The 24859-nt window shown below is 44.5% G+C and overlaps 1 protein-coding gene across 12 annotated transcripts in view; it reads right to left on the bottom strand.

Moving 5' to 3' along the window:
• The window catches only part of CHD5 (chromodomain helicase DNA binding protein 5), a 135048-nt gene that overhangs the window by 76237 nt on the left and 33952 nt on the right, over positions 1-24859 (bottom strand). For all 12 annotated transcript variants that reach the window (XM_031963737.1, XM_031963736.1, XM_031963748.1 and 9 more), the window contains exon 2: positions 23012-23202. In XM_031963737.1, coding sequence (XP_031819597.1) covers positions 23012-23202 — 191 coding nt within the window. The remainder of the gene's footprint in view (positions 1-23011; positions 23203-24859) is intronic.

Genomic DNA, 24859 nt, shown 5'->3' with positions numbered 1-24859 from the left:
ATAGGGAGAGGGGCAATCCTACAAACAGGAATTAAGGGGATATTAATAAATATTTAATCTTTGTAATCAGTGACTAGAGTGCTGGGCCCAGTCAGGAAACCTGAATTCAAATTCAGTTTCAGACACATATTAACTGCATGACCCTGGGCAAGTCATCTCACCCTCAGGTTCCTCATCTGTAAAATGGGCTGGAGACAGAAACAATCAAGCCTCCAGTATCTCTGCTAGAAAAATCCCAAACGGGATCATGGAGAGTTGGACACAACCAAGGGAAACGACTGAGCAATAACAATCCATTAGGTGGCAATGACGTGGGGGCAGTGTGACATGTTCTTGTTCAATCATTCCCAGCTGGAGTCAGAAAGTCCTCTGGTTTCTAAGCTGTGTGACCCTGGTTGCGAGCCACCTAACTCAGTTCTAATGTGATTTTAATGGGGATTTTTTAAAAGGTTGACACAGAACAAAGAGGAAAACAGGGAAGCAGAGAAAGAAGAGGAGATAGGAGAAATGGGAGAGAGAAATGGGGAGAAAGAAAGAAGAGACAAAAGTTTAGAAGCTATTAGGATGGTCCATGAGGTGGGAGAGCAGCAGAAACTGCCTAGTATCGGCCTTCATACCTTAGAGGAGGCACATAGTACATGAGCACATCCTCTCTATGTCTCTTTGTCACTGTGTGTGTGTGTGTGTGTGTGTCTGTGTCTCTCTCTCTTCTATCTCTGTCTCTCCTTGTGTGTCTCTCTCTGTCTCAATCTGTCTGTCCCTCTCTCTGTCTCTGCCTCTGTTTCTGTCTGTCTTTCTCTGTGTGTCTCTGAGTCTCTGTCTCTGTCTCTATTTCTCTGTGTGTCTGTTTCTCTCTTTCTACCTTTCTCCTTTGTCTCTCTGTCTCTGTCTGCCTGTGTCTCTCTCTGTGTGTGTCTGTCTGTCTTTCTATTTCTGTCTCTCTGTATCTCTGTTTCTATCTCTCTGAGAGTCTGTCTCTCTCTCTCTCTCTCTCTCTCTCTCTCTCTCTCTTTGTGTGTGTTTGTCTCAGTCTTTCTATTTCTGTCTCTCTGTATGTCTCTTTCTGTTTCTGTTTCTCCTCTGTTTCAGTCTTTATCTGTCTGTCTCTCTCCCCCTCCCCTCCTCTCTGTCTCCCTCTCTCTCTCACACACACACACACACACACATACACCTATGCTTGCTCCCTACCCCCTCCCACCCAAGGTGCCTCCCTGGGCTCTCCAGGGGCATTCTCCTGTCCCACCCCCACTCCCCATGCTGCCTAGACCCCATGCTGTGCACTCCCCAGTGGGAACCCTGCCTGGACAGACTGATGGAAACCTTTTATCCCCACTAAAGCCAGACCCAGCAGCACGTGGCTGGTTAAGGCCGGTCACTGGGCTCCCCCTCATTCTCCCCCTTCCGGTAACCAGGGTGCTTCCTGGACTGCTGACTCAGCCTGCCTGGCACTCCGGGAGGCTGCTCTGGCCTCTCCTCCCAGCAGGCCCCACTGACACAAGCCAGCTGCTCCAGCAAATCCTGTGTCCCTGAGGAGGTGGGGTGAGGACCACAAATGGAGCTGCTGCAGTCTCCTGGGAACTGAGAATGATCCTAGGGTCACAGTGGGGCCCTAGATTTAGAGCTAAAAGGAACCATAGAGGCCATTTATTCCTACCCCTTCACTTTACAGATTAGGAAACTGAGGCCCCACAAAGGTGCTGCCTCAATCCCAGGGCTCCCCCCTGCCCCCCAGCACCATACTGCTTTTCTCCTTAGAGCAGTTCTTAACCTTGTGTCGGCCCCCTCTGGCAGTGGCTGGAGCCTACAGACCCTTCTTCCTATCGTGAGTTTTTAAGTCATTAAATAAAATACATCAGACGACCAAAGGAAGTCACATATATTTAAGTAAAGATATCAAACATTTTTAAAACCATGTTCCCAAGCCCAGTTAAGAACCCTGCTCTGGATGACTCCCAATGATCCCACTTCCCCTTTTCTCCAGCTGAGAAGACCCCACTTCCTCCTTTGGCCTCTCATTTATATGTCCAGTAAGAAGACAGAAGCCCAGACCCAGCTCAGCCAGACCCAAGGGATCCTCTCCTCAGGTTTTCCTACAGTATATTGTCTGGATTTCTCCTTTCAACTACTACATCTTAATACCAGCTACAATTAATTTCCAGGTTCCCTGAAGTCAGTGAAAAGGGAGAAAACCTTTCCACAGGCCGTCCTTCCTTCCTTCCTCACTCCCTGGTGCTTCAGGCTTCATGCAAGAGACTCCCTCACACCTGGATGACACTCATAGGAAGCCCCTTCGGCCCGGACCCTCTCCCTGTGATTGGCTGCTTCCTCCCAGACCCACTCCACACATGCACATCCACTTGGTCTCAACTCCACGAAATACTCCCCTTTCCCGCTTCCTTTTGTGTGTCATCTCCCCGCTCCCTCGCAATTCATTTGACTGTAAGCTCTGGGGAGGGGGGGGCGCAGCATCATTTCTTTTTTAGTTTAGCACTTAGTACACATAGTAGGTACTTAATAAACTTTTAATCATTGGATTGGGTTTCTTCACTCCTCTCCAGATTGCACTCCTGACTCTTCTGTCTTTCTCTACAAAGCCCCCAGAAACCTCTCTACCTTCGAAGCTCACTCTACCCCCTGAATTTTCTCTACAATACTCCCAGGGCACTTTTATCCCTTTGCCCCACCAATTTCCCTTTTACATGTTGTCTTTCTGTTTGTATTTATATCCCCACTACCTAGCATGATTCCTTGGTAGAAAGAGTGCTGGACTTCAACTCAGGAGGACCCGAATTCAAATCCTACCTTTAATGCTTACTTTCTATATGACCTTGGCCAATACACTAAATGTCTCTGAACCTTTCTTTATCTGTAAAATGGGCATAATATTTTTACTGATTTCATTGGTATAGAGAACTTTGAATCAATACAAAACTGGGCCCCACTTCTCCAATTTATAATGTCAGAGAATCTCTTAGTGCTCTAAGAAATGAAGTGGCTTTTTCAGACTCACACAGTCAATATGTGTCAGAGATGGGACTTAAATTAAGACCTTCTGGACTCTATGACCCACTTAGCCTCTCCTATGTCCTACCACTATTAATAAATGCTCAATGGCTTCTTAATTTGACTTGACTAAAGGAGGAATCAATTAATCAGTAAATATTTATTAGGGGCCTACTATGTGTTAAGCACTGGGGACGTGAAAAGAAACAAGAGACAGGTCTTGTCATCAAAAAGCCCACAATCAAATGTGGGAGACAAAATATTAACAGATATACAAAGCAAGCTACATACCGGATAGGGAGGAAATGGTTAAAAGAAGAAAGGCTCTGGAATTGTGAGAGTTGGGAAAGGCTTGCTGTAGAAGCTGGTGTTGTCGTTGGGACATAGAAGAAGCCAGGGAGAATAGAAATTGGAAATGAGGAGGGAGAGCATCCCAGGTATGAGGGATAGAGAGAGAAAATGCTCAGAGTCAAGAGATGCAGGGTTTTATCCATGCAACAGCTAGGAGGCCAGTTGGTATTGTCATTGTTAGTCCTTCATTCTCAAAGAGGACCATACCACTGGATTGAAGAGCATGTGTTGGGGAGTAGCTGTAAGAAAGCTGGAAGGTGGGTTACAAAGGGCTTTGAATATCAAAGCATTTTATATTTGCTCCTGGAGGCAACTGGGAGCCATTGAAGTTTATTGAGTAGGGGGAAAGGGGGAATAAGGTGAACAGATTCATTTTAGAAAAGGGATGGAAAAAGTGAAAAACATTTTGTATTTGCTCTTGGAGGCAACTGGGAGCCATTGAAGTTTATTGAGTAAGGAGAAAGGGGCAATGAAGTGAACAGACTTGCATTTTAGGAAAAGGATGGAAAAAGTAAAAAGCATTTTGTATTTGTTCTTGGAGGCAATTGGAAGCCACTGGAGTTTATTGAATGGGAGAAGGGGGGAATGAAATGAACAGACTTGCATTTTAAGAAAAGGATAGAAAAAGTGAAAAGTATTTTATATTTGCTCTTGGAGGCAATTGGGAACCAATGAAGTTTACTGAGTAGGGAGTAAGGAGCAATGAGGTGAACAGACTTGCATTTTAGGAAAAGCGTGGAAAAAGTGACAACTGAGATGGGATTTGAAGGAAAGGATGGACTCTTCAGTGTACCAAGAGTCCATTCCAGTTATGAAGGATAGTACATGCAAAGACAGAGAGATAGAGAGGGCAGAGGGAGAACAAGACATGGAGGGCCATTTAATCTGGCTGAAACAGGAGACCTGCACAAGACTGGAAAGACATCAAAGCCCAATTTCAAGGGCCTTGAATTCCCCCTAAAAAATACGGAGTCACTGAAGACTTTTGAGTAGATTAGTAGATTTGAGTCTCAAGAATACATGAGCAGAGCAACGAATTAGGAAGGAAGAGGGCCACCAGGATGTTGAAAGAACTCAAAATCACGTTTTATTGAAAATTTTTTGAAGGAACCAGGCTATGTTTGACAAGACCTGTCTCATTTCCTTTTATGTCCCCGATGCTTTACACATAGTAGGCACTTAATAAATATTTACTGATGGATTAATTGAGTCCTCCTCTAGTCAAGTCAAATCACCAAGCCAATAAGCCAGCGCCAGGAACCATGCTAGGCAGTGGGGATATAAGTACAAACAGAAAGAACACCACAAATGGTATTTTGTATGTAACAATCACTTAATAAATGTTCTCTGTATTGGATTGGGGATGAGAGCTATGTTCAAGTATTTTAGAGGCTGGTTGATTTCAGAGACCAGTACCAAGACCAAAAGGTGAAAAGCACAGGCAAATTTTAGGTCAACATGATGATAACTAACACTTTGATGCTACCTCAAGGCTTTTATTGTTGTTATGAGGCATTCTTGGTATTAATAGTGGTAGGGCATAGGAGAGGCTAAGCAGGTCATAGAGTCCAGAAAGTCTTAATTTAAGTCCCATCTCTGACACATATTGACTGTGTGACTCTGAAAACGCCATTTAATTTCTTAGAACACTAAGAGATTCTCTGATATTATAAGTTGGAGAAGTGGGGCCCAACTTTATATGGATTCAGAGTTCTCTGTGCCAATGAAATCAGTAAAAAACAAACAAACCCATTTTACAGATAAAGAAAGGTTCAGAGATATTTAGTGTATTGGCCAAGGTCATACAGATAGTAAGCATTAAAGGTAGGATTTGAATTCAAGTCCTCTTGACTTGAAGTCCATTTCTACTATGTCATGAGAAAACCTTTTTGTTAATTAGAGCTCACACAGAAAGGAAGCAATGAAGACCCTCTATCACTAGAGACATTCTAGTAGAGGCCCAATGACTCCTTTACAAGAAAACTGTAGAGGAGATTGATATATGGAACAGGAAGTTGGAGAGAGAGTTTCTAAGCTTTTTCAAAATTCTGAGGTTCTCTGAATCCAATCTGCATAGAGATGGCATGGGAAAGTCTTTGCTTTCAGTACCATGGCCGGTGCCCTTAGATCAAGGTGGAGAAAAGAAAGATGGGGGGGCACAAAAGATTTTGCCTTCCAACCAGAGATACTCAAAAGATAATGAGGGGAAAAAACAATGGTATATATGTGGGCGCTTCCTCAGGAAAGAGGCTTCTATGAGGGAATTGTTCTGAGTTTAAAATAATGGGTAATGGCTATTGAAATTATGAATACAATATGGAATGTTATTGTGCTGAGAAATGATAAGTACAGAGAAGTGATACAATGGCCTGGAGTCAACAAGACTCAGCTTCCAAGTTCAAATCTAGATTCAGACACTTCCTAGCTGGATGATCTTAGGAGAGTCACTTCACCTCATTTGCCTCAGTTTCCTCAGTTTCCTCATTTGTAATACGAGCTAAAAAAGGAAATGGCAAAACACTCCCATGTCTCTGCTAAGAAAATGGGGTCATAAAAGATCAGAAATGACCGAAAAATGACTGAAAAAAAATGAGAAATGATAAAAGAGAGAGTGTCAGAGAAAACTAAGAAGACTTATATGAATTAATGCTGAATCAAGTGAGAACAATTTATACCAAAACCACTATATAAAGGAAAACAGTTTTGAAAAGCTTAAGACTCTGAACACTGACGAGCAAGGACTCCAGCAACCTACCGATAAAGCAGATTTTCCATTTCCTAATGTGTTCCATATGGCAGAATGAGACATACATTTTCAGGCACAATCAATGTATGGATTTGTTTTTCTTGACCATGCTTATATGTTACAAGCTTGTTTTGTTATCTTGGCAGTGGGGGTGGAGAGAGGAAAAAGCTAAAAGGGAAGGAGGGTGGCGCTAATGATGACCAAAAAAAGAGCATCAATAAAACATTTTTAAATGCACAAAAGACAGCAGAAGGAAGAACAAAGGAAGATATTTAAAAGGAGGATGGTTTTGTAATACAATGTTAAAATTGTGGTTTTCTTCTAAAAATAAGATATAGGGAATGATATTGATGGTCTCATATACAATCCTTTGTTATGGTCTTCTGTGTATATAGAAATGAATGTGTTGCTACTTGTCAAGTTTATAGTATTAAAAAACATTTTTTAAAATTCACACCCATCTGCTTCCCATTTTTCTCTTCCCTCCCTACTGGTCTCACTGACACTCTCAGAAGGCCTACTGTGTGTGGAAGTCCCAGAATTACCCAGATTCTTCTACTTTTTCAAAGCCATAGCCATCACAAGGCCTGGAAATTGTTAAGTATTGTCACAGAGTGTTGGATTTGGAATGAAAAGTCATAGATTCAGATCTTCTCTTTACCATATGCAATCTGGGTAAATGTCTCTTAATGTCTTTGAACCTCAATTTCATGTTCAAAATGAAGGGGGTTATATCAATGATCACATAAGTCCCTTTAAGTTTTACATTGATGATCACAGGATGAACCTTCAGGCTTGCCATCCCCCTTCCCCCTTCCATTGATTCCTTTTCCTGCCCACACATTCCTGTATGAGTTAAGGTTGGGCTTAAGGGAAGCTCTCTTGTCCTGTTATGAGCTAAAGAAGATTTTCCATGGACACACCTTTCTTACCCTAACATTCCAAGGTCGGTTCCACTTCTGATGTTTTATGTTCTAAGGTCCCTTGGGACTCTCATATTCTATGTCCTAAGGACCTTTCTAGTTCTAAGATTCCATGTTCTAAGATCCCTTCCAGCCCTGAAATTTTGTGTTCCAAAGATTCTTCCAAACTCCTTCCAATTCTAATTTTCTACATTCTAAGATCCCTCTGAGATGAAATTCTGTGTTCTAAGGTCTCAGTTATGATGTTCCATTTCTAAAATTCCTCCCAGAACTGATATTTTATGTTCTGAGGTCTCTCCTAGTTCTGATATTCAATGTTCTAAGAGTCCTCCCAGCTCTGACATCCTATAGGGCCCTCCCAGCTCTGAAACCCTGGGTTCTAAGGGCTCTCCCAGCTCTGACATTCTCTGTTTTAGGAACCCTACCAGCTCTGACATTCCCTGTTCTAAGACTCTTCCAAGCTGATACTCTTATGTTCCAGGGCTCTACCAGTTCTGACATTCTCTATTCTAGGCTCCCTCCCAGATCTGACATTTCCTTTTCTAAGAGTCCTCCCAGCTCTGCCATTCTCTATTCTAAGTGCCCTTCGAGCTCTGACATTCTCTGTTCTAGAGCCCCTATTAGCTCTGACATGCCCTGTTCTAAGAATCCTCCTACCTCTGGCATTCTATGTTCCAAGATCCAGCTCAGTCCAATGGCATTTCCCTCCCCTTCGACCACCATACCAATCCTTAACCAAAAAGGGATTTAAATGACCCAAACATATGACTGATAATGGATGGAGAAAGATGAAGCTCTCCTTTTTCATCACTGCAAATCAGCTTCATCTCACTTCAATTCAAAAAACAAGTAACTGGGATATGTATCACAATCAAGTGTTAAGAGACTCATATCTAATCACCTCCTTGTATATCTGGGTCTCGGTTTTCCCATCTGTAAAAAAGAAGTAACAATAAAAACATAATTTTTGAGCAGAAATGTGCTTCAAGGATCATTCAGGTCAACTTTCTCATTTCATAGATGAGGAAACAAATCTTTAAAAAGATAGTGTCTCACTAAGTTCATAAAAGTATAGTAGAAAGCCAAGCTTTGAAACAAGTCCCACATTCAGGGATTTCTCTACAAACTTCTACTCTGATAGAAATGGGAAGGTGTTTTCAGAGCCAGCAGATGTGAGTTTGAAGCCTGGTTCTGATTACTTCTGACTTATTTACTGACTCATTCATGAGGTGTGTGACACTGAGAGAGTCTCAATCTCTCTGAACATCAGTTTCCTCATCTGTAAAATGGGAACAACATGCTATACTAACTCCCCTCACAGAACACTTGTAAAAATACTTTTGTAAGCCATAAATCCCAAGTAAATGAAAGTCACTATTGTTATTATTATTATCTTTTGATTCCACTGCTTACTAGCTTTTATTAACTTGGGAAAGTCACAAGGCCTGGGGCCCTGGTTTCCTAACTATAAAATGAGAGAGACTGGACTAGATGAGTTTTTAGGTCCCTTCAAGATCTCAATCTATTCTCTCCACTATCTATGTAACCTTAGATTTTAAATCACTTTAAAAAAATCTTCCTATGTTTCAGTTTCCTCAACTGTAAAATACGGAAGGTTGGACTAAGTGACCACCAGAGTCCCTTATGGCTCTAAATCGATGGCTCTTGCTAAGAGTGAGATATTGGTCTAGAGGGGAGTGAGTACCATAGGGCATGGGGTCAGATACCTAGGTTCAAACTTGCTGAACTACCCTCATCTCTCTAAGCCTCAGACTTCCCATCCATAAAGTGGGAACACCACCACCTACAGCATTGACCTGCTGCGTCCCTCGGTGAGCTTATATGTCTAAAGTGCTTTGTAAACACCGTCTCCCTGAGCTCTGTCTGCTGCCAGTGTCTTTTTCAAATCTCAAATCCTAGAAGTTACACACTTTTCCTCCCACCCAAGGCTGTTTTTTTCAGGCTCAAAGAGGAGGAGAGAAAGAGAGGAGGAGGAGGAGGAGAGAGAGAGAGAGAGAGAGAGAGAGAGAGAGAGAGAGAGAGAGAGAGAGAGAGAGGAGGGAGAGAGAGATGGGAGGGAGGAGAGAGAGAGAGAGAGAGAGAGAGAGAGAGAGAGAGAGAGAGAGAAAGGAGAGAGAAAGAAGAGACAGAGACACAGAGAGAGAGACAGAGAAAGAGAAAGAAAGAAAGAGAAAGAGAGAGAGAAAGGGAGAGAGAGATGGGAGGGAAAGAGAGAGAGAGAGAGAGAGAGAGAGAGAGAGAGAGGAAGCAAAGATGAAGTTATTGTTCATTTGATCACACCAGTAGACAGGAAGAAGAAAGGGGGGGAGCGAGTGCCAGTGTGGACATCTGGGTGTTAAGGCAGGCCGTCCTTGGCACTGCATCCAAGGGGGCAGGAGAGGCTACCACGAGAATGGCCTCACATCCCGGCTCTGAGGAAGAGAGAGTTTCCAGAAGACAGGATAATAATTGTGTGATAATGCTGGGGAGGGGGAGGGAGAGATGGCAGGAGGCCAGGAACAGAGAAATGAGAGAAGGGCCTGGTGGAGCCGGGAGATGAGGGGATTAAGAGAAGCCCTCTCCAGAGCAAGGAGAAAAAGAGGAGACAAAGAAAATAAATGGAGAAGGGAAAGGATTGACCCTGAGTAGGCAGCCCCCCACATGGTTTGAGGCTTGCCAAAATGGAGTCCAACTCCCACCAGGACTCCCACCTCCTGGTGGACACAATGTCCCCCCTGACCTCTGGGAACCTGAATGGGATGGTAGCAGAGAGCTGGAGAAGATGGACAGTATTCAGGATTTCCTTCTCCCAGCATCCATTGGGCTCATTAGCATAATTTTGCACCCAGGCAGCTGTTGTTTGAGCAATTTTTTCAGACCTCCAGCTCCAACTTTTGTCAAAATATTTCCTTCCAAAGAAAGGGGGTGAATCATTCTAAGAACAGGGGCATGAGATGGGGCATTACGATGAAAGGCTAGGAGCACTGAGAGGGAGCTGGGTTTGAATCTCAACCCAGACACATTTTCATCTGAAAAATGGGGATGATAATAATAACACCTGTCTGCAGGAGCTACCTTCAGAGTCTGGTCTTATGCATCTAGGGAGGAGATCTCACCTCGTCTCTCCCCTCTTACAACACACAAACCTTTGAGCCCAGGAAATCATCTTTCCTAGGAAACTATCTCCAGTACAGTGTCTGGTAAACAGCAGCTCTTTAGCAAATGCATTAATTGAGTTGAATAATGTTTTTAAAGCAAGAGTTATGTTTTAAAATACTAGAAGAAGGCGGTTTTTATCATCATCTACAAGAGTGTCCCAAATAGGACCACCCACCCCGCCAGGGGAGAACAAATGGAGGCTATAGTCAAGATTTTAATTGGATGAGAAGGTCAATCAGCACCTGTGGTGGAAGGACGCACATCGGTGGGGCTGTAGAGTTCATTGGTTTTTAGTCATTTCAGTCCCGTCTTACTCTCTGTAAACTCATTTGGAATTTTTTTGGCAAAGATACTAAAGTGGTTTTGCCATTTCCTTCTCCAGCTCATTTTACAGATGAAAAAATGGAGGCAAATAGGGGTTAAGTGACTTTCCCAAGATCACACAGCTAGTGTCTGAGGCCAGATTTGAACTCATACAGAATTCCCGATTCCCAACCTCGTGCTCTAAGACCTCCGTGAATTGCCAAAACCAAGGTCCTAAAACCAAAAGGTTGAAATGTAAAATCAGCCAAGAAATAAGGGACAAGAAAATGTCCTAACCCCAATGGAAAATCAAATTCCATTGAGATTTTTTTTCCCCTGAGGCAATTGGGGTTAAGTGACTTGCCCAGGGTCACACAGCCAGGAAGTGTTAAGTGTCTGAGGTCAAATTTGAACTTAGGTCCTCCTGACTTCAGGACTGGTGTTCTATCCACTGCACCACTTAGCTTAGCTGACTCTGAAATTTTAAATTATGGGCAAAGAGAGACACAGAAAGAAGGCTCTTTTCAAGCATCTGATAATGAATTTCCCAATGAAACATTTAACCAGCCAGATCTAGACTACCAGAATCTGAAGGAAATTTAGCCACATTTCTGGAAAGAAAGAATCTGCAAACAAAAACAAAAAGACTAAGGGCTAGGCTACATATAACCTTGATCCTGTAACCTTCAAAGCTAATGCTCTGGTCATGAGAACTGCCATTCAAAGCCTGGCACCTGGAAAGGGTGGGGCCTATTCCTCAGGCTGGTAAACTGAGCTCCAAAAATGGATCTATCTGCAAGGCTACCTTAAAGGGAGCTCCAGTCCATTCTTAGCTGGGGATTCTGTCCAGTTTTCCTGCCCCCCCCCCATTTTCAATCAAAGCCACATTATAATGACAACTCAAGAAGATGGAGATATAAGAGAGGTGGGCTTATATAGCACTTTCTCCTTCCTCATCCCCGATGCTGTTTCCCACAACTGGGGCATTATCAGTCCATCCAACGCCTCACGCTGATGGATTTTCAGCTTCTCCCTCCATCACCCCCCCACCCCCAAAAGAAATCATTTAAATCAAAAGGAAGGACTCAGCAGGTTGGTCATTACCGATTTGGGGTCCTTCAAGATTGGAAAGGGGGGTGGTGGAAGAAATATGGGCCTTTTCCATTTGCTGGTGTTATAAACAGTTATAATTTAGCACTGAATAATTGGTTGCCATGGTAACTACTGCAGTATAGGTTGAAATCATTTCTCCTTCCTGCTCCTGCTCAGTCTGACAAGGACCTTCATCTACATATGCTCAGGTTCAGTCTGGAGCCTGGTTATTTTATGGAAATGAGAATCTCCAGACTTCTCACTGCCCAGCTTGGCCCATCCCCAACCTCACTCCTTGCAGCCCCTCTTGTGGACCCTACCCACAATTCAGGGGCCCCCAGGGCCCTCCCCGGGGAGCACAGAAAGGAACCCATTTGGGCAGAGCTGAGCCCACAAGCTTCTCTGGAAACGTCTGGTGGCAGACGGGGGACCGTGGAGATTGAAGAAGGGGAGGGGACTGGCAGAAGGAAGGATGGAGGGAGGGTCCCTTCGATTCTCTTTTGAGAATCTAATTTCTACAGAAAGAGACAGGTCTGACTCTCACAAGTTTTCACTCGAGCTTCTAACCAAACACCAGCTACAAACTCAGGCTAGGGTTTCTTCATTTCTAGGGTCCAATCAAAGGCAGATTTCCCCTCTTCCACATTCAAGACCCACAACCTTACAGCCAAAATCAAATTCACTCCCCTAATGGGAGGTGTGATCTCCCATCAAAAGTAGGGGGGGTTCAGCAGCAGGTGCCTCTTCTCTCAGTTTAAATCTGTGATTTTCTTTGGTTCTCTGGGTCATATCCATTTATTTTTCACCACATGTTCTCAGCCATGGGGAAATAGCTGGGTCTGCCCAGTTTCTGCTTTGACAGGTACAAATTCACCCCCAGGCTCTTCACCTAAAGATGGCCACAGCAAAGCATCTCTGAGTGAGGGTGGATGTGGGGAGAAAGGGGAGGCACACTCCCCATGCAATAACTTCATAAAACTGAAATTAGAGGAGAGCTACAGAAAATAGGCAGAGATAATGAGATGATGAAAGGCAGACAGAGAGACACAGAAAGAGACTGAGATGTAGGGAGAAACAGGTCTTTTGTGATGTAGAAATGAGGAAATCTAGAGAGACAGGGACACAGAGAGGCTTAAGTCTAAAAGGACAGAAAATGAGAGTGGAGAGAGAACAAGAAATTAATAAAACAGAAGTTGAGATGGCACAGAAAATAGGGCAGAGAAGAAATGAAGAAAGCAAAGGGCCAGGGGGAGAGAGAAGGAGATGGAGGAAGGGAGGGAAATAAAGGAGGGGAGAAGAAAAGAGAGGTAGGGAGGAGAAGAAGGGAGAAGAGAAGAGGAAGGGAAGGAGAGAAAAGAAACAAAAAGAGGGAGAGAGAAAGGGAAAGAAAAGGAGAAGGAAGAGGAAAGAGGAGAAAGAAAGAAAAGGGAGGGATAAGAGAAGAAAAGGGGATGGAATGAGGGAAGAGAGAGAAGATTAAGGAAAGAAGAGGAGAGGAGAGGAGAAGGAAGGAAACAGAAAAGGGTAGAAGAGAAGAGGGCAAGAGGAAAGAGAGAGAAAGGGATAGGGAGAAAGAGGAGAGAGAGAAGAGGAAAGGAAGGAGATAGAAAAAGAGGATGTGGATAAGAGGAAGAAAAGGGGAGGTAGAGAAGAAGGGAAAGAAAAGAGTGAGGGAGAAAAGGAGGGGAAGAGATAGAGGAAAGGAGGAAGAGAGAGGAGAAAAAGAGAGAGACAGAGACAAAGACTGAAAGAGAGAGAGAGAGAGAGAAGAAAGAGAGAGACTGAAATAGAGACAGAGAGAGAGAAGAGAGATATAGAAAGAGATGACCTGAGCTACGTTTGACATTATGTGTCTGGCAAACAGAAAGCCTGATTTGCCACAAAAGGGATTTTTAAAAAGTTGGGTTTTTTTTAAAATAATGCATTCATTAGACTGTGCTTTCATTTCTAAGTCTTCTGGACACTTAGACACAGACCAAAGCTCCCTGTCCTCCAAGTAGAGAACTCCTTCCAGCTTGCAGTCATTATAAATGCACTTTATTACTCTCTTGTCTAGACTGCCTCCCTTCCTGGCCCTCCACCCTCCACAATAGGAGGCTCCGTGGCTGAAGACCAAAAAGCTGTCCCACTAGTGCTCCACTTAAACAAGGCCAGGGGCCGTGGGAAGGGCTCCAAGTTTAGAGCCATGCCCCTGTAAGGAAAAGACGAAAGAAAGCCAACAATCTGCCACACGAGAGGAGTCAGCAGGGGCTGCTGGTGAGGCTCCAGGCCACCTCCAAGGGCAGCAATGCCCAAACTGAAGCCTGGACAGGGAGAGATTGTGCCCATTTCCTGGCTGACTCTGAAGGCCTTGGATGTGTTTGATCCTGAATTGGTGAATGTGGAGGGTGCCGCTTTATATCTGGAGCTGGGAAAACGAAGGCAGAATGCCAGAGGATGTGTCCCAGAGCTGTCAGAGGCCCAGGACTCAAAGCCTTCCTGTCACTTCCCAGCTGTCCCAATATATAAAATAAAGATCTTGGACCTTGGTCTCTATCAGCTCCAAATCCAACAATTTAATTGGTGTCTGAGCCCCTCCCCGCCTTTCCCATTTTGTGGTTTCTTTTACCAAATGGACCAAACAAATTTCAAAGCTTCAAATACATATTTCTAGGCTGAGACTTTATGAATTCAAGAGGCCCATCAGGTCCATCCCAGGGTGGCGCCGACTGGAGGTCAAGGGGGTTGTTTGGACAGTGCAGAAGCAATATGAAATGCAGTCATCCTTATTCAGAATTCCAAAAACTACAATTCTGTTCTGATGAGACTTAAGTAACAGCCTCCCAAGAGACTGTTATATTACTGAATATATTACTGAATCCTGTTTAAAGACATTCGGTCAGGGGCGCGTAGGTAGTAGAGCATCAGAAGGACTTAAATTCAAATCCAACCTAAGATACTTACTAGCTTCATGACTCTGGGCAAGTCACTTAACTCCATGCTTCAATAAATAAATCCTGTCAATAAACATTCTTTTTTTTTTGTCTTTTAGCTTTTCTTTTGTGAGTAGAAAATAAATACCTGTCTTATATTTATTTTATATAATACTCTGGGTTCCTTTTTTCTCCCCCTTCCCTTTTGTGAAGAACTAAATGAATCTAAGCCTAATCCATAAATAATTATTCCCAGGATACTGGGGTGGGAGTTTGATGAATCAAAGAATCTGAAAGGCGAGAAATTAATCCCTCCCCCCATTAGAGATTTGACTCCTCCAGAACTAAGTCCAGAACTGAATTTTCTGGATAGGTCTGGAACAGACGCACCCTAAGGGAACTAGTATACCTAATGGGTATACTAGATACCAGCTCTCACTGAAGATGCTAGAAGGAGAGTAAAAAACTGGGCTTACAATGGACAGAGCCATCCCACCAAGCATCTCATCACTGCTTCCTTTGTATGACTCCCAAATATCCCTGAATCCAAAGCCAGTGGCCAGGGAAGTAGGATGGCCCAAAGGATTATGCAAAGGATACTGGGTCAGGAGGCTCCCTTTTGCCCAAATAATCACCACTCTCAAAAGTCTTGTTTTCTAATGTGGGATTGCTGTCTTGATCACTCAGGCCAGTCTTTTAGGCATCAGAATACCATGAAAAAGAATCCTGAGTGAGAATTCCAGGTCTGATACAAGTAACTTGACCCTTCAGTTTCCTTGTCAATCAATCAGTCATCAAACATCTGTTAAGAGCTGACTATGTGCCTAGCACCAGATGGCAGTTGTTTGGGATCATCTCATTTTTATCTTTGTACCTCAGTGACTTAACACAGAGATGGCACTCAGTCCAAAGTTAATAATAATATATTATAATATTAGATCATATATCATAAATTATATAACATGTTATAATACATCTTATATAACATCATAATATAGAAATTTTAGGATATATTCTAATATAATAGACCATATAATATTTAATATTATAATAAAATAATAGCTTACATTTATATAGCACTTACTATGAGCCAGATTTTACAGTTATTATCTTCATTTGATGCCTACAACCACCCTGGGATGTTGGTGCTATTATTATCCCCCTTTTTTAATAACAAATGAGGAAACTGGAGACTAAGTGATTTATTTGCCCAGATTCACACAATTGTTAAATATGGCAGATTTGCACTCGGGTCTCCCAGGATCCTAGAGCAGCTCTATCTGGCCTCCTATCTACCCCCAAAGCAGTGTGCTAAGCATCAGGGATGCAAAAAGAGGCAAAAGATAAGTTTCATAAGGGCTTATGAATGTAATGATTACAACAAAAACAGAAATGAAATAGCCCCTGCCGTCAAGAAGCTTACGTTCTATTGGAGAGGCCAGAGTATACGATTATAAGACGACAAAAAATATCGACAAGGTAGTTATTTTCTCAGGGTTATTTCAAGGGTAGTACTTTGTAAAGCTCTAAGAGTTCTACAGAAGTATACGGTGTTCTCTGCATCTGTTTCCCTATCCATAAAATGGGAAGAGGGAACTCCATTCTCTCCCTTATTCTAAAAAAGGGATGAATTTTGGAATTCAGAAGATGAAATATGCCCTTGAAGCAAAGAAACATTTTCACAATTATTCCTCTTTCCCATCTTTTTTTTACCTGAGTTGCTTCAGTTGAAACTAAATCAACTGGGAAACCATAATTCCCCTCTTAGTCCAAAGAGAGGTCTTGGACAGGAACTGATGCCTCTTTCTGTATACCCAGAACTTACGCTATTATTGTCTGTCGAGTAATAGGGGCTTAAATCGATGCTTATTAACAGATTGAAAGACTAGACTCATTGCAACCCAGCTCACAGAATGAGAAGGGGGGAAATCCTGTCTTTGGGGGAAAGGAAAGAGGGAAGAAAGAAGAGGGTAGCAAATGGTTAACTTTGGGAGGGTCATCTTTACCAAACACCTTTACTTTTGGCTCAAAAAGCAGGTATGTACTTTAAAAGGCAAAGGTAGCCCAGTTAAACAGGAAACTGGGCAGAAGGGGATAATAACCAGTTTCCCCAGTGAACTGCCCTTTGAAGCTGCACCCACATCCCAGTAGGTAGAATGTCAGACGTGGGATGGGTCTTAGAACATAACATGTCAGAGCTAAGAGTTTTGAATAGAAAATGTCAGAACTGGAAAGGGCTTTGGAATATAGAATATCAGTGAGGAGAGGCCTTAGAATGGAGAATGTTAGAGCTGGGACAGGTCTGAGGACACAAAATGCCAGAACTAGTAGAGCGCTTAGAAAATAAAGAATGCCAAAGCTGGAAAAAGGCCTTAGAACATGAGTGTTAGAGCTAAAATTTCAGAACTTTAGAACACAGGATGTCAGAGCTGGGAGGGCCCTTAGAACAAAGAATGTCAGAGCTGGGAGGGGCCTTAGAACATGGGATGTCAGAGCTGGAAGGGCCCTTAGAACACAGGGTGTCAGGGCTGGGAGGGCCCTTAGAACACGGGATGTCAGAGCTGGGAGGGACCTTAGAACATGGGATGTCAGAGCTGGGAGGGCCCTTAGAACACGGGAGGTCAGAGCTGGGAGGGCCCTTAGAACACGGGATGTCAGAGCTGGGAGGGCCCTTAGAACTCGAGATGTCAGAGCTGGGAGGGCCCTTAGAACCCAGGATTGTCAGAGCTGGGAGGGCCCTAGAACATGGGATGTCAGAGCTGAGAGGGCCCTTAGAACCCGGGATGTCAGAGCTGGGAAGGACCTTAGAACCCGGGATGTCAGAGCTGGGAGGGCTGTTAGAATCCAGGATGGAGGGCCCTTAGAACAGAGAATGTCAGAGCTGGGAGGGCCCTTAGAACAGAGAATGTTAGAGCTGGGAGGGCCCTTAGAACACGGGATGTCAGGGCTAGGAGGGACCTTAGAACCCAGGATATCAGAGCTGGGAGGGCCCTTAGAACAGAGAATGTCAGAGCTGGGAGGGCCCTTAGAACCCGGGATGTCAGAGTGGGGAGGGCCCTTAGAACCCGGGATGTCAGGGCTAGGAGGGACCTTAGAACCCGGGATGTCAGAGCTGGGAGAGCCTTAAGAATATGGGATGACAGAGCTGGGAGGGCCCTAGAACATGGGATGACAGAGCCCCCAAAACAGAGGATGTCAGAGCTGGGACAGCTAGCTGTACTATCCACACTGTACCTATAGTACTGATTATCTAAGGGCTGTTGGGAGACTCAGATGAAATAATGTAAGTAAAAAGCTTCATAAACCTTCAAGCCTGTGTAAATAAAGGCTCTTATTGTATTGCAAGTGAAAAAGTCATAAGATCATAGAATTTGAGTCTCAAGAGACCACAGAGGCCTACTGATCCAACCCATTCACTAGAATACTGGATCTGAAGCAGGAAGAAACCTCTCAGTGTTTCTAGGCCAGCTTCCTTACTTTACAAGGGAAGAGGCTCAGATAGGGGGATGACTCTATGACATCAGAGTTCTGAATTCTGCCTCGAAAGCCAGGACTTCCCTGCCCACCACGACAGCCTCCTACCTGCATGATTAGAAATCTGCAAGGCACAAAGGAGGAAACAGTGGGGACAGAGCAGGGAGCCGCCTCATCTTGAGAAATAAAAGCATTGTGCAGAGACAGTTAACAGAACCTCAGGCAGAGATATGGAAGTGTCCAGAGAGGTCCCCAAGCCCTGTCTCCTTATTGTAGGGTCAAGGAAATGGAACCCAGAGGAGGAAAGGAAGGAGCAAGAGACAGAATTTGAACCCAGGCTTTCTGACTATAAATTTAGTGCCCTTTATGCCTTTTCCCGAGTAAATAAATCATGCTGTCCTCTCCATTACCTCTAGAGCCAGGCATCCATCATTTTCCATTATAACTTCAAGGACACCATGGCTGAATTAGAAAAATACAGGGGAGGGGGGGAGAGAAAGCAGGAAGGGAGGAGGGGAAAGGGAGGGAGAGAGAGAAAGAGAAATAGAAACAGAGACAGGGAGAGGGAGGAAGGGGGAGGGAGACAAGTAACAGACACAAAGAGGGGAACAGACACAGAAAGAGAGAGGGAGAAGGAAAGGGAGAAGGCAAGGAAAGAAAACGAAGAGGGAAAAGGGAGAAGGATTTGGGGGGAAGAAAAAGAAGAGGGAGAGGCTAAGAGAAGAGAAAAAGGAGAAAGGGGGGAGAAGATGGGAAAGGAAAGGAGAACGTGGGAAAGGAGAGGAGAACATGGAAAGAAGTAGAGGAGAGAGAAAAGAGGAAGGGCAGGAAGGAAGAAGGGAAGGTGGGACGAGAAGAAGTCAGAAGAAAGAAAGGGAAGGGAAGAGAAAAAAGTAGGATGGGGAAAGGAGAAAGATGGATGATGATAAAGGGAGAGAGAAAGGAGAAAAGAAGGGAACAGGGAGAGGAAGAAGGAGGACTTCAAGAGGCAAAGGAGGTAGAGAGGAGAGGGAGGGAGAAATAAGGGAAAGGGAGAAAAGAGGATGAAGTGAAAGAAAAGAGAGAAATCAGAGACAGTGATGAGAGAGAGGGAGAAAGGGAGGAAGGGAGAGAGGGAGGGAGGGAGGGAGGAAGGAAGGAAAAGAGGGGGGAAAGGGGAGAGAGAGACAGACAGACAGACAGACAGAGACAGAGAAGAAAGGAAGGAGGGAAGGAGGAAGAGGGTGAAGGAATGGGAAGAAAAGTATGGAGAGGGAGAGGACTTATTCAAAAGAACTAAAATCCAGTCAAGTGACAGAATAAGGTAAAGACTCTCCCACACACACACACCCCGGGCCCTGAACAGATTTGGCCATATTTTGAGGGTCCTTGGGGGAGAAAAAAATGAAAGTAGGAAATCTTTTTATTAGTTTCAACGGAATGAAAGGAGCGAGGGGCAGCGGCGCAGTCCGGACTCGGGCAGCACTGGGGGCAGCCCCTCGGCCGGGCTCAAGGAGATTTCAATCTCTCCTAGAAGTCGGGGCGAGGTGGCTGGGAGGCAGCGGGCTCCAGGGCCTGCAAGCGGAGGAGGAGGCTGGGGCGGAGGAGGGGAGGGGAGGACGGCGAGGGGAGGACGCGAGGGAAGCGAGCCAGCTGTCTGCACCCCAACCCCGAGGAGGAGCAGAGGGAGCGCGAGCTAGGGGGCGGGGCCCGGAGGCTCAGCCAGCGAAATTAAAATGCAGGAGGAGAGCGGGCAGCTCCAGGACTCCAGCAGCTGGTGCTCAAGGTACCAACAGCTGGATCAGCTAGCGCTGCCGCTTCCCGGAACAGCGACCATTTTGCTGCACTTGGGGGGAGAGGGGGGAGTCGGGAAGCAGCCTAGCAATCTGAGCAGAGCCTTTCCAGGCCCTCCCGTCCGTCCGTCCGTCCGTCCCAGCCCCCTCTTGGGGCCCCCCTTGCCACAGAAGGCGTAGTCTGGGAGCACAGCTCCCCTGGTCCCCAACAGATTTCTGTCACCACCCCCGAGCCTCGAGGAGAATTGCCATCAGTATCAATAATCCCCGACGTTACGAAAGACACCTCAAGGGCCCTGAGTGGCAGCTGCCGTCAGCAGCCCCATTTTACAGTTAAGGAACCTCAGGAGGCGCGCCCCCAGATTCCCCAAGGGGGAGCCTCGGGGGCCAGGCCGCTGCCCCGACATACAGGGCCTCGGATGGGCAGAAGGACCAAGAAAGGGATGCCTTCGACCCTGGAGGAGAGGGAGGGAAGAGGGAGGGGGGGAGGAAAAGGGGAGGGGCAGGAGAAAAGGGGGAGGGAAAAGGAGAAAGTCGGGGGAGAGGGGAGGGCAGGAGGCTGACGAGGACCGAGACAGGGAACATCTGAAAGGACACTTTGGAGTTGGAACAGAGCTTAGTATGTGATCTCGTTCTATATTCCTGATTAACACTGTGAGGTCAGTGCTCAGATTGGCGGAATGGAGGGGGTGAATGTGTGTGTGTATTGTATGTATGTGTGTATGTATTGCATATGTGTGTGTGTTATGTCTAGGTGTGTATGTGTGTTTTGTGTTTAGGTGTCTAGGTGTGTGTATGTGTATGAGGGTGCGTGGGCGTTGGGAAGAGGTTGAGAGTGAGGAAAGAGACTGGAACATGAAGGCTCTGGTTCCGAGGACCCAGTGACTGCACAAACCACTTTTCCTCTTTTTAGCCTCTGTTTCCTAGCAGTAAAAAGTCAGATTTTTGCCCTATTTGGTCTCATTAGCAGAGTTTTCTCGAGGAGAGTGCCCTGTGCTTCTCTCTGAGCACCAGAGAGAGGAAGACTTGACCAGATTCACACAGGGAGTTAATTAAAGAGCCAGAATTTGAATCTGGGTCTTCCTGCCTCTAATGAAGCCCTCTTTCCAAAGCTGTCTAAGAAAACTATTCCCATCTGGGTGAGTCACCGCCCAACACCCTCCTCTGCCATTTACGAAGCTGAGTGACTGTGAACAAGTCTATGGATCCGAGTTCCCTTTATCTGTAAAATGAGGGGGATGGACTGGGGGCTGGATGATGTCTAAGGTTCCTTTCAGTTCTAAATTCTATTTAGAATTTGTCAGGGGCTTGGGGGTGAATGGGGAGAGTGAGCACCCTACTCCCTTTTTCTCCTCCCAGTCTTTGGCCCCAAATCTATATTCAATAGTTAGGGGTCTTCTAGCCCCTTGCTTTTTCTCTTATTTCTTGACAGTTCCCAAGGTTTTAAATCAACAAGTTCACTCCAGATGAGATGGACCTTCCTATCTACCCTGCTAGAGAAGCCCTACAGTAGCCCCCCCATCTTAACTACTTAGGGAACATAAAGCCTTCCACTCCTTGCCCTCCTCCCACTGCAGCGCCCTCAGGACTTGAAGGCATTTCCATCGGCCCTGCAGCTACTATTTTTTACATGTTTTGTCCCCCCTAATTAGAGCACAAACTTCTCAAGGGCAAGGATTATGTGCCTTGTGCTTGACACATAGTAAGCAATTAAATGCTCTTTTCATTCATTCATTCAGAATTGGGACCAGGATTCAATGATCACCAAGCTCTGCCTTCAAGATAGCCAGGACTGTTTGAGATAGAAGAGTGAATGGGGCGGAGACGAGGAGGAACATAAATATAGACGGACCCTTCCGGCTCCCAATAGAAAGAGCTGCCTAGGGAACACTTGAGGTTAAATTATGTGTTAGGGAGACTTATAGTCGTCCCTGGGGGACAGCCCGGAGAGAAGGCATCCGCAGTTACTGCATTGCGGTACAGAGTTGTGCAGACCTTCCCGGACAAGGGTTCACAACCGAACCTGCAGATGACGAGAATGGATGGAGTGGGACTGGGTCTTGATGTGAAGATGGCACTATGGCCAGGACGGGTCAGGGTACAGAATTTGGGATTCAGAAGCAAGCTTCCTGGCTTCCACATCAGGCCATCCTCTATCTCCTTTATTCAGAGGCCAGGATGGTCAACCTGTGGCTCAGTCAGAATTTATCTTACAACATCCCCAATAAATGGGCATCCAGTCCCTACACAAGTCCTTAAGGGAAAGGTCTTTCACCCATTCGCACCTTTATCAAGCTAAAATCTACATGTGGGCAACTGCCACACAGTCATTCCAATTCTTCTCCTAAAACAGATCTATAAACATTTATTAACCACCTACTATGTGCCAGGAAGCATTGTTCCGTGTTCTCAAAGAAAGACATAGGGAAGGTGATACTGTGACATGCAAATGAATTGGATTTAAGTGAAAGCAGGTTGTGCAAAATCACCAGCCTCACTTTTTCCTCCAGAGCTAAATGTTGGAGATGAAAAAAAGAGGCAAAGGATAGTGGAGCTATCGACCTAATGTGGGAAACAACATGCAAGCATGTATACAAAGCAAGCTAGATACAGGAAAAATAGTAAATAATGAGCAGAGGGAAGGCACTAGAATTAGGAGGGTAGGTGAAATGTTTCCAGAAAAAGAAAGGATTTTAGTTGGGACTTAAAGAAAGAACATGTCTAACCCTTCCTCTTCCATCATTCTAAGAGTCTCCAGACTATCACAGTCCTTCCTCCTAATATAGGGCACCCAGACTAAACATAGTATTAATGATTAAGACAGAGGACAGTATTCAACATGCTCCATAGACTTAGGGACTATATATAATAGCAGCTGTTTTTTTCCTCTTAATAATTTAAATACACCTAGCTCAGCCTGGTTCAATAATAAAGTCCTAGCTTTGGAATCAAAGGACCTGAGTTCAAATTCTGCCTGTGACACTTATCAATAAGTATGTAAAACGAGGGGTTGGAAGAGACTTCTCAAGGCCCAAGGTCTATGATTGAAATGAGATCTTTCTCATTCTTCCAGGATCACATAGCATCTTCTCCAGCCTCCTAATTTGCTGTGCTTTCAACTTTAATTAATTTACCTTCCCACCAATATAACTAATCATTTAGATAAAGGTATAGATACAGACGAAGAGATGAGCCTTCCTGGATCTGCCAACATCTATGTCCCTGGTCCCCGGCTCCAAGCCTTTCTCAAGCCCAACCAAGGCACCATATTTGTACCTCTTTCTTTCTCCGTTTCACTTTAGATGTCTTGTTCTCCTTGAGTTTCTTGGATTTCTTCTTCTTGGGAACACATACTGGTTCCTCAGGATAGAATTCTTCCAGGCCTTCAAGGCCCCCATCCTCTTCTTCTGGAGGCAACCAAAAGACAGGGGTGTTACTCAGGCCCTTCGAGGAGTAAGGAGAAAGCCCTGGGAAAGATATGGATAGATCAGGAATTAGCCATGGCCTCCAAGAATAAATTCACATTTCCCCTTCTACCTCTTCAGGCTTTCCCCGCAAGATCTCCCCCATACTCCACATCCCCACACACCCCACCATAGTCCATCTGTTTTTCTCCCATTCCTACCCACACCCAGACCCCTTTCCCTTCTCCAATTTCAATGCAACAAACACATCTTAAGCTCATTTTATGTCCCCTGATACATAGGTGGTAGGAAGATAGAGACAAGAATAAAGATAAGCCTTCAAGACTCAATGAGCCTACTGAGGTCTCCAGCATACACTTTAAAAAGATTTCCCTTTCTGAGTTGAGCAAAGCTAAACAAAAGGGGCAAATATGCCCAATGAATGTCCAAGTGCTTCATCTTGCCAATCTATTTTTGCCTAATTTTATTTGCATGCCAACAGTCAAAGAGGATTTGGGGAGTAAAGTGGGCTTTTTCATCCAGTATCCACTCAACTCCTGTGTGGGTTTTGGGGAGGGGTAAGTTGCAAGTAGTCTCACATTCAGCTATTAAACAGAATTATAAGAGATTTTTCCAACCTTAAGTCAGATAGCTGTCAGGAACCAGTAGGGAACAAGGGAAAATAGAATTAATCTTAGCCTGGGTTCATTCTTTTGGGGGGGGGGTATCTCATAGGCTCAGAAATACACACTAAAAAAAAGTTTTAACCTATCCTAGTCAGAGAGCGACTTTCTAGCCATTAAATCTTAGTAGATGAGAGAAGTCAGTGTAGCAAATGGCCCTAAAGACCTGGGCCCAGAAGATGACAAGAGAGAGCAGCTTGGCAACCAATGAAGAAGACGCTATCGTAATAATTAATGCAAAATGGTTAATGAAATTCTGAAGAGCTAGCAAGAAAGACCAATGTAATGACATCATTAGAGAATAATAACAATTCTACAGCATCAGAGCTGCTGGTTACACTGACCCCACATACAACTGCAGCATTTTTTCCCCTACATGTATCTGTCTTCCACATATAATCTGAACAGAAGGGTTTCTGGGGTGATGGTCAGTCAACAAACATTTATTAAGCTTCTACTAGATGCCAGGCACAATGCTAACTGCTAGAGAGACAAATAAAAAAATAATAAAGATAATTCTGACAATACTATATGATGATCAATTCTGATGGATATGGCCCTCTTCAACAATGAGATGAACCAAATCAGTTCCAATGGAGCAGTAATGAACTGAACCAGCTACACCAGGGAAAGAACTCTGGGAGATGACTATGAATCACTACATAGAATTCCCAATCCCTCTATTTTTGTCCACCTGCATTTTTTATTTCCTTCACAGGCTAATTGTACACTATTTCAGAGTCCAATTCTTTTTGTACAGCAAAATAACAGTTTGGACATGTATACATATATTGTATTTAACTTATACTTTAAAATATTTAATATGTACTGGACTACCTGCCATCTGGGGGATGTGGGTGGAGGGAAGGAGGGGAAAAATTGGAACAAAAGGTTTTGCAATTGTCAATGCTGTAAAATTACCCATGCATATAACTTGTAAATAAAAAGCTATAATAAAAAAAAAGATAGTTCTTCCCTCTAGGAGCCCCTAGGGGCCTTCTGGTGCAACCCTCTCCTTTTACAGATGAGGAAACTGA

This window comes from Sarcophilus harrisii, chromosome 3, assembly GCF_902635505.1.
Source record: "Sarcophilus harrisii chromosome 3, mSarHar1.11, whole genome shotgun sequence".
Taxonomy (NCBI): domain Eukaryota; kingdom Metazoa; phylum Chordata; class Mammalia; order Dasyuromorphia; family Dasyuridae; genus Sarcophilus; species Sarcophilus harrisii.
The sequence above is the reverse complement of the archived record's forward strand: the minus strand, read 5'-3'. Positions and strand labels throughout refer to the sequence as shown.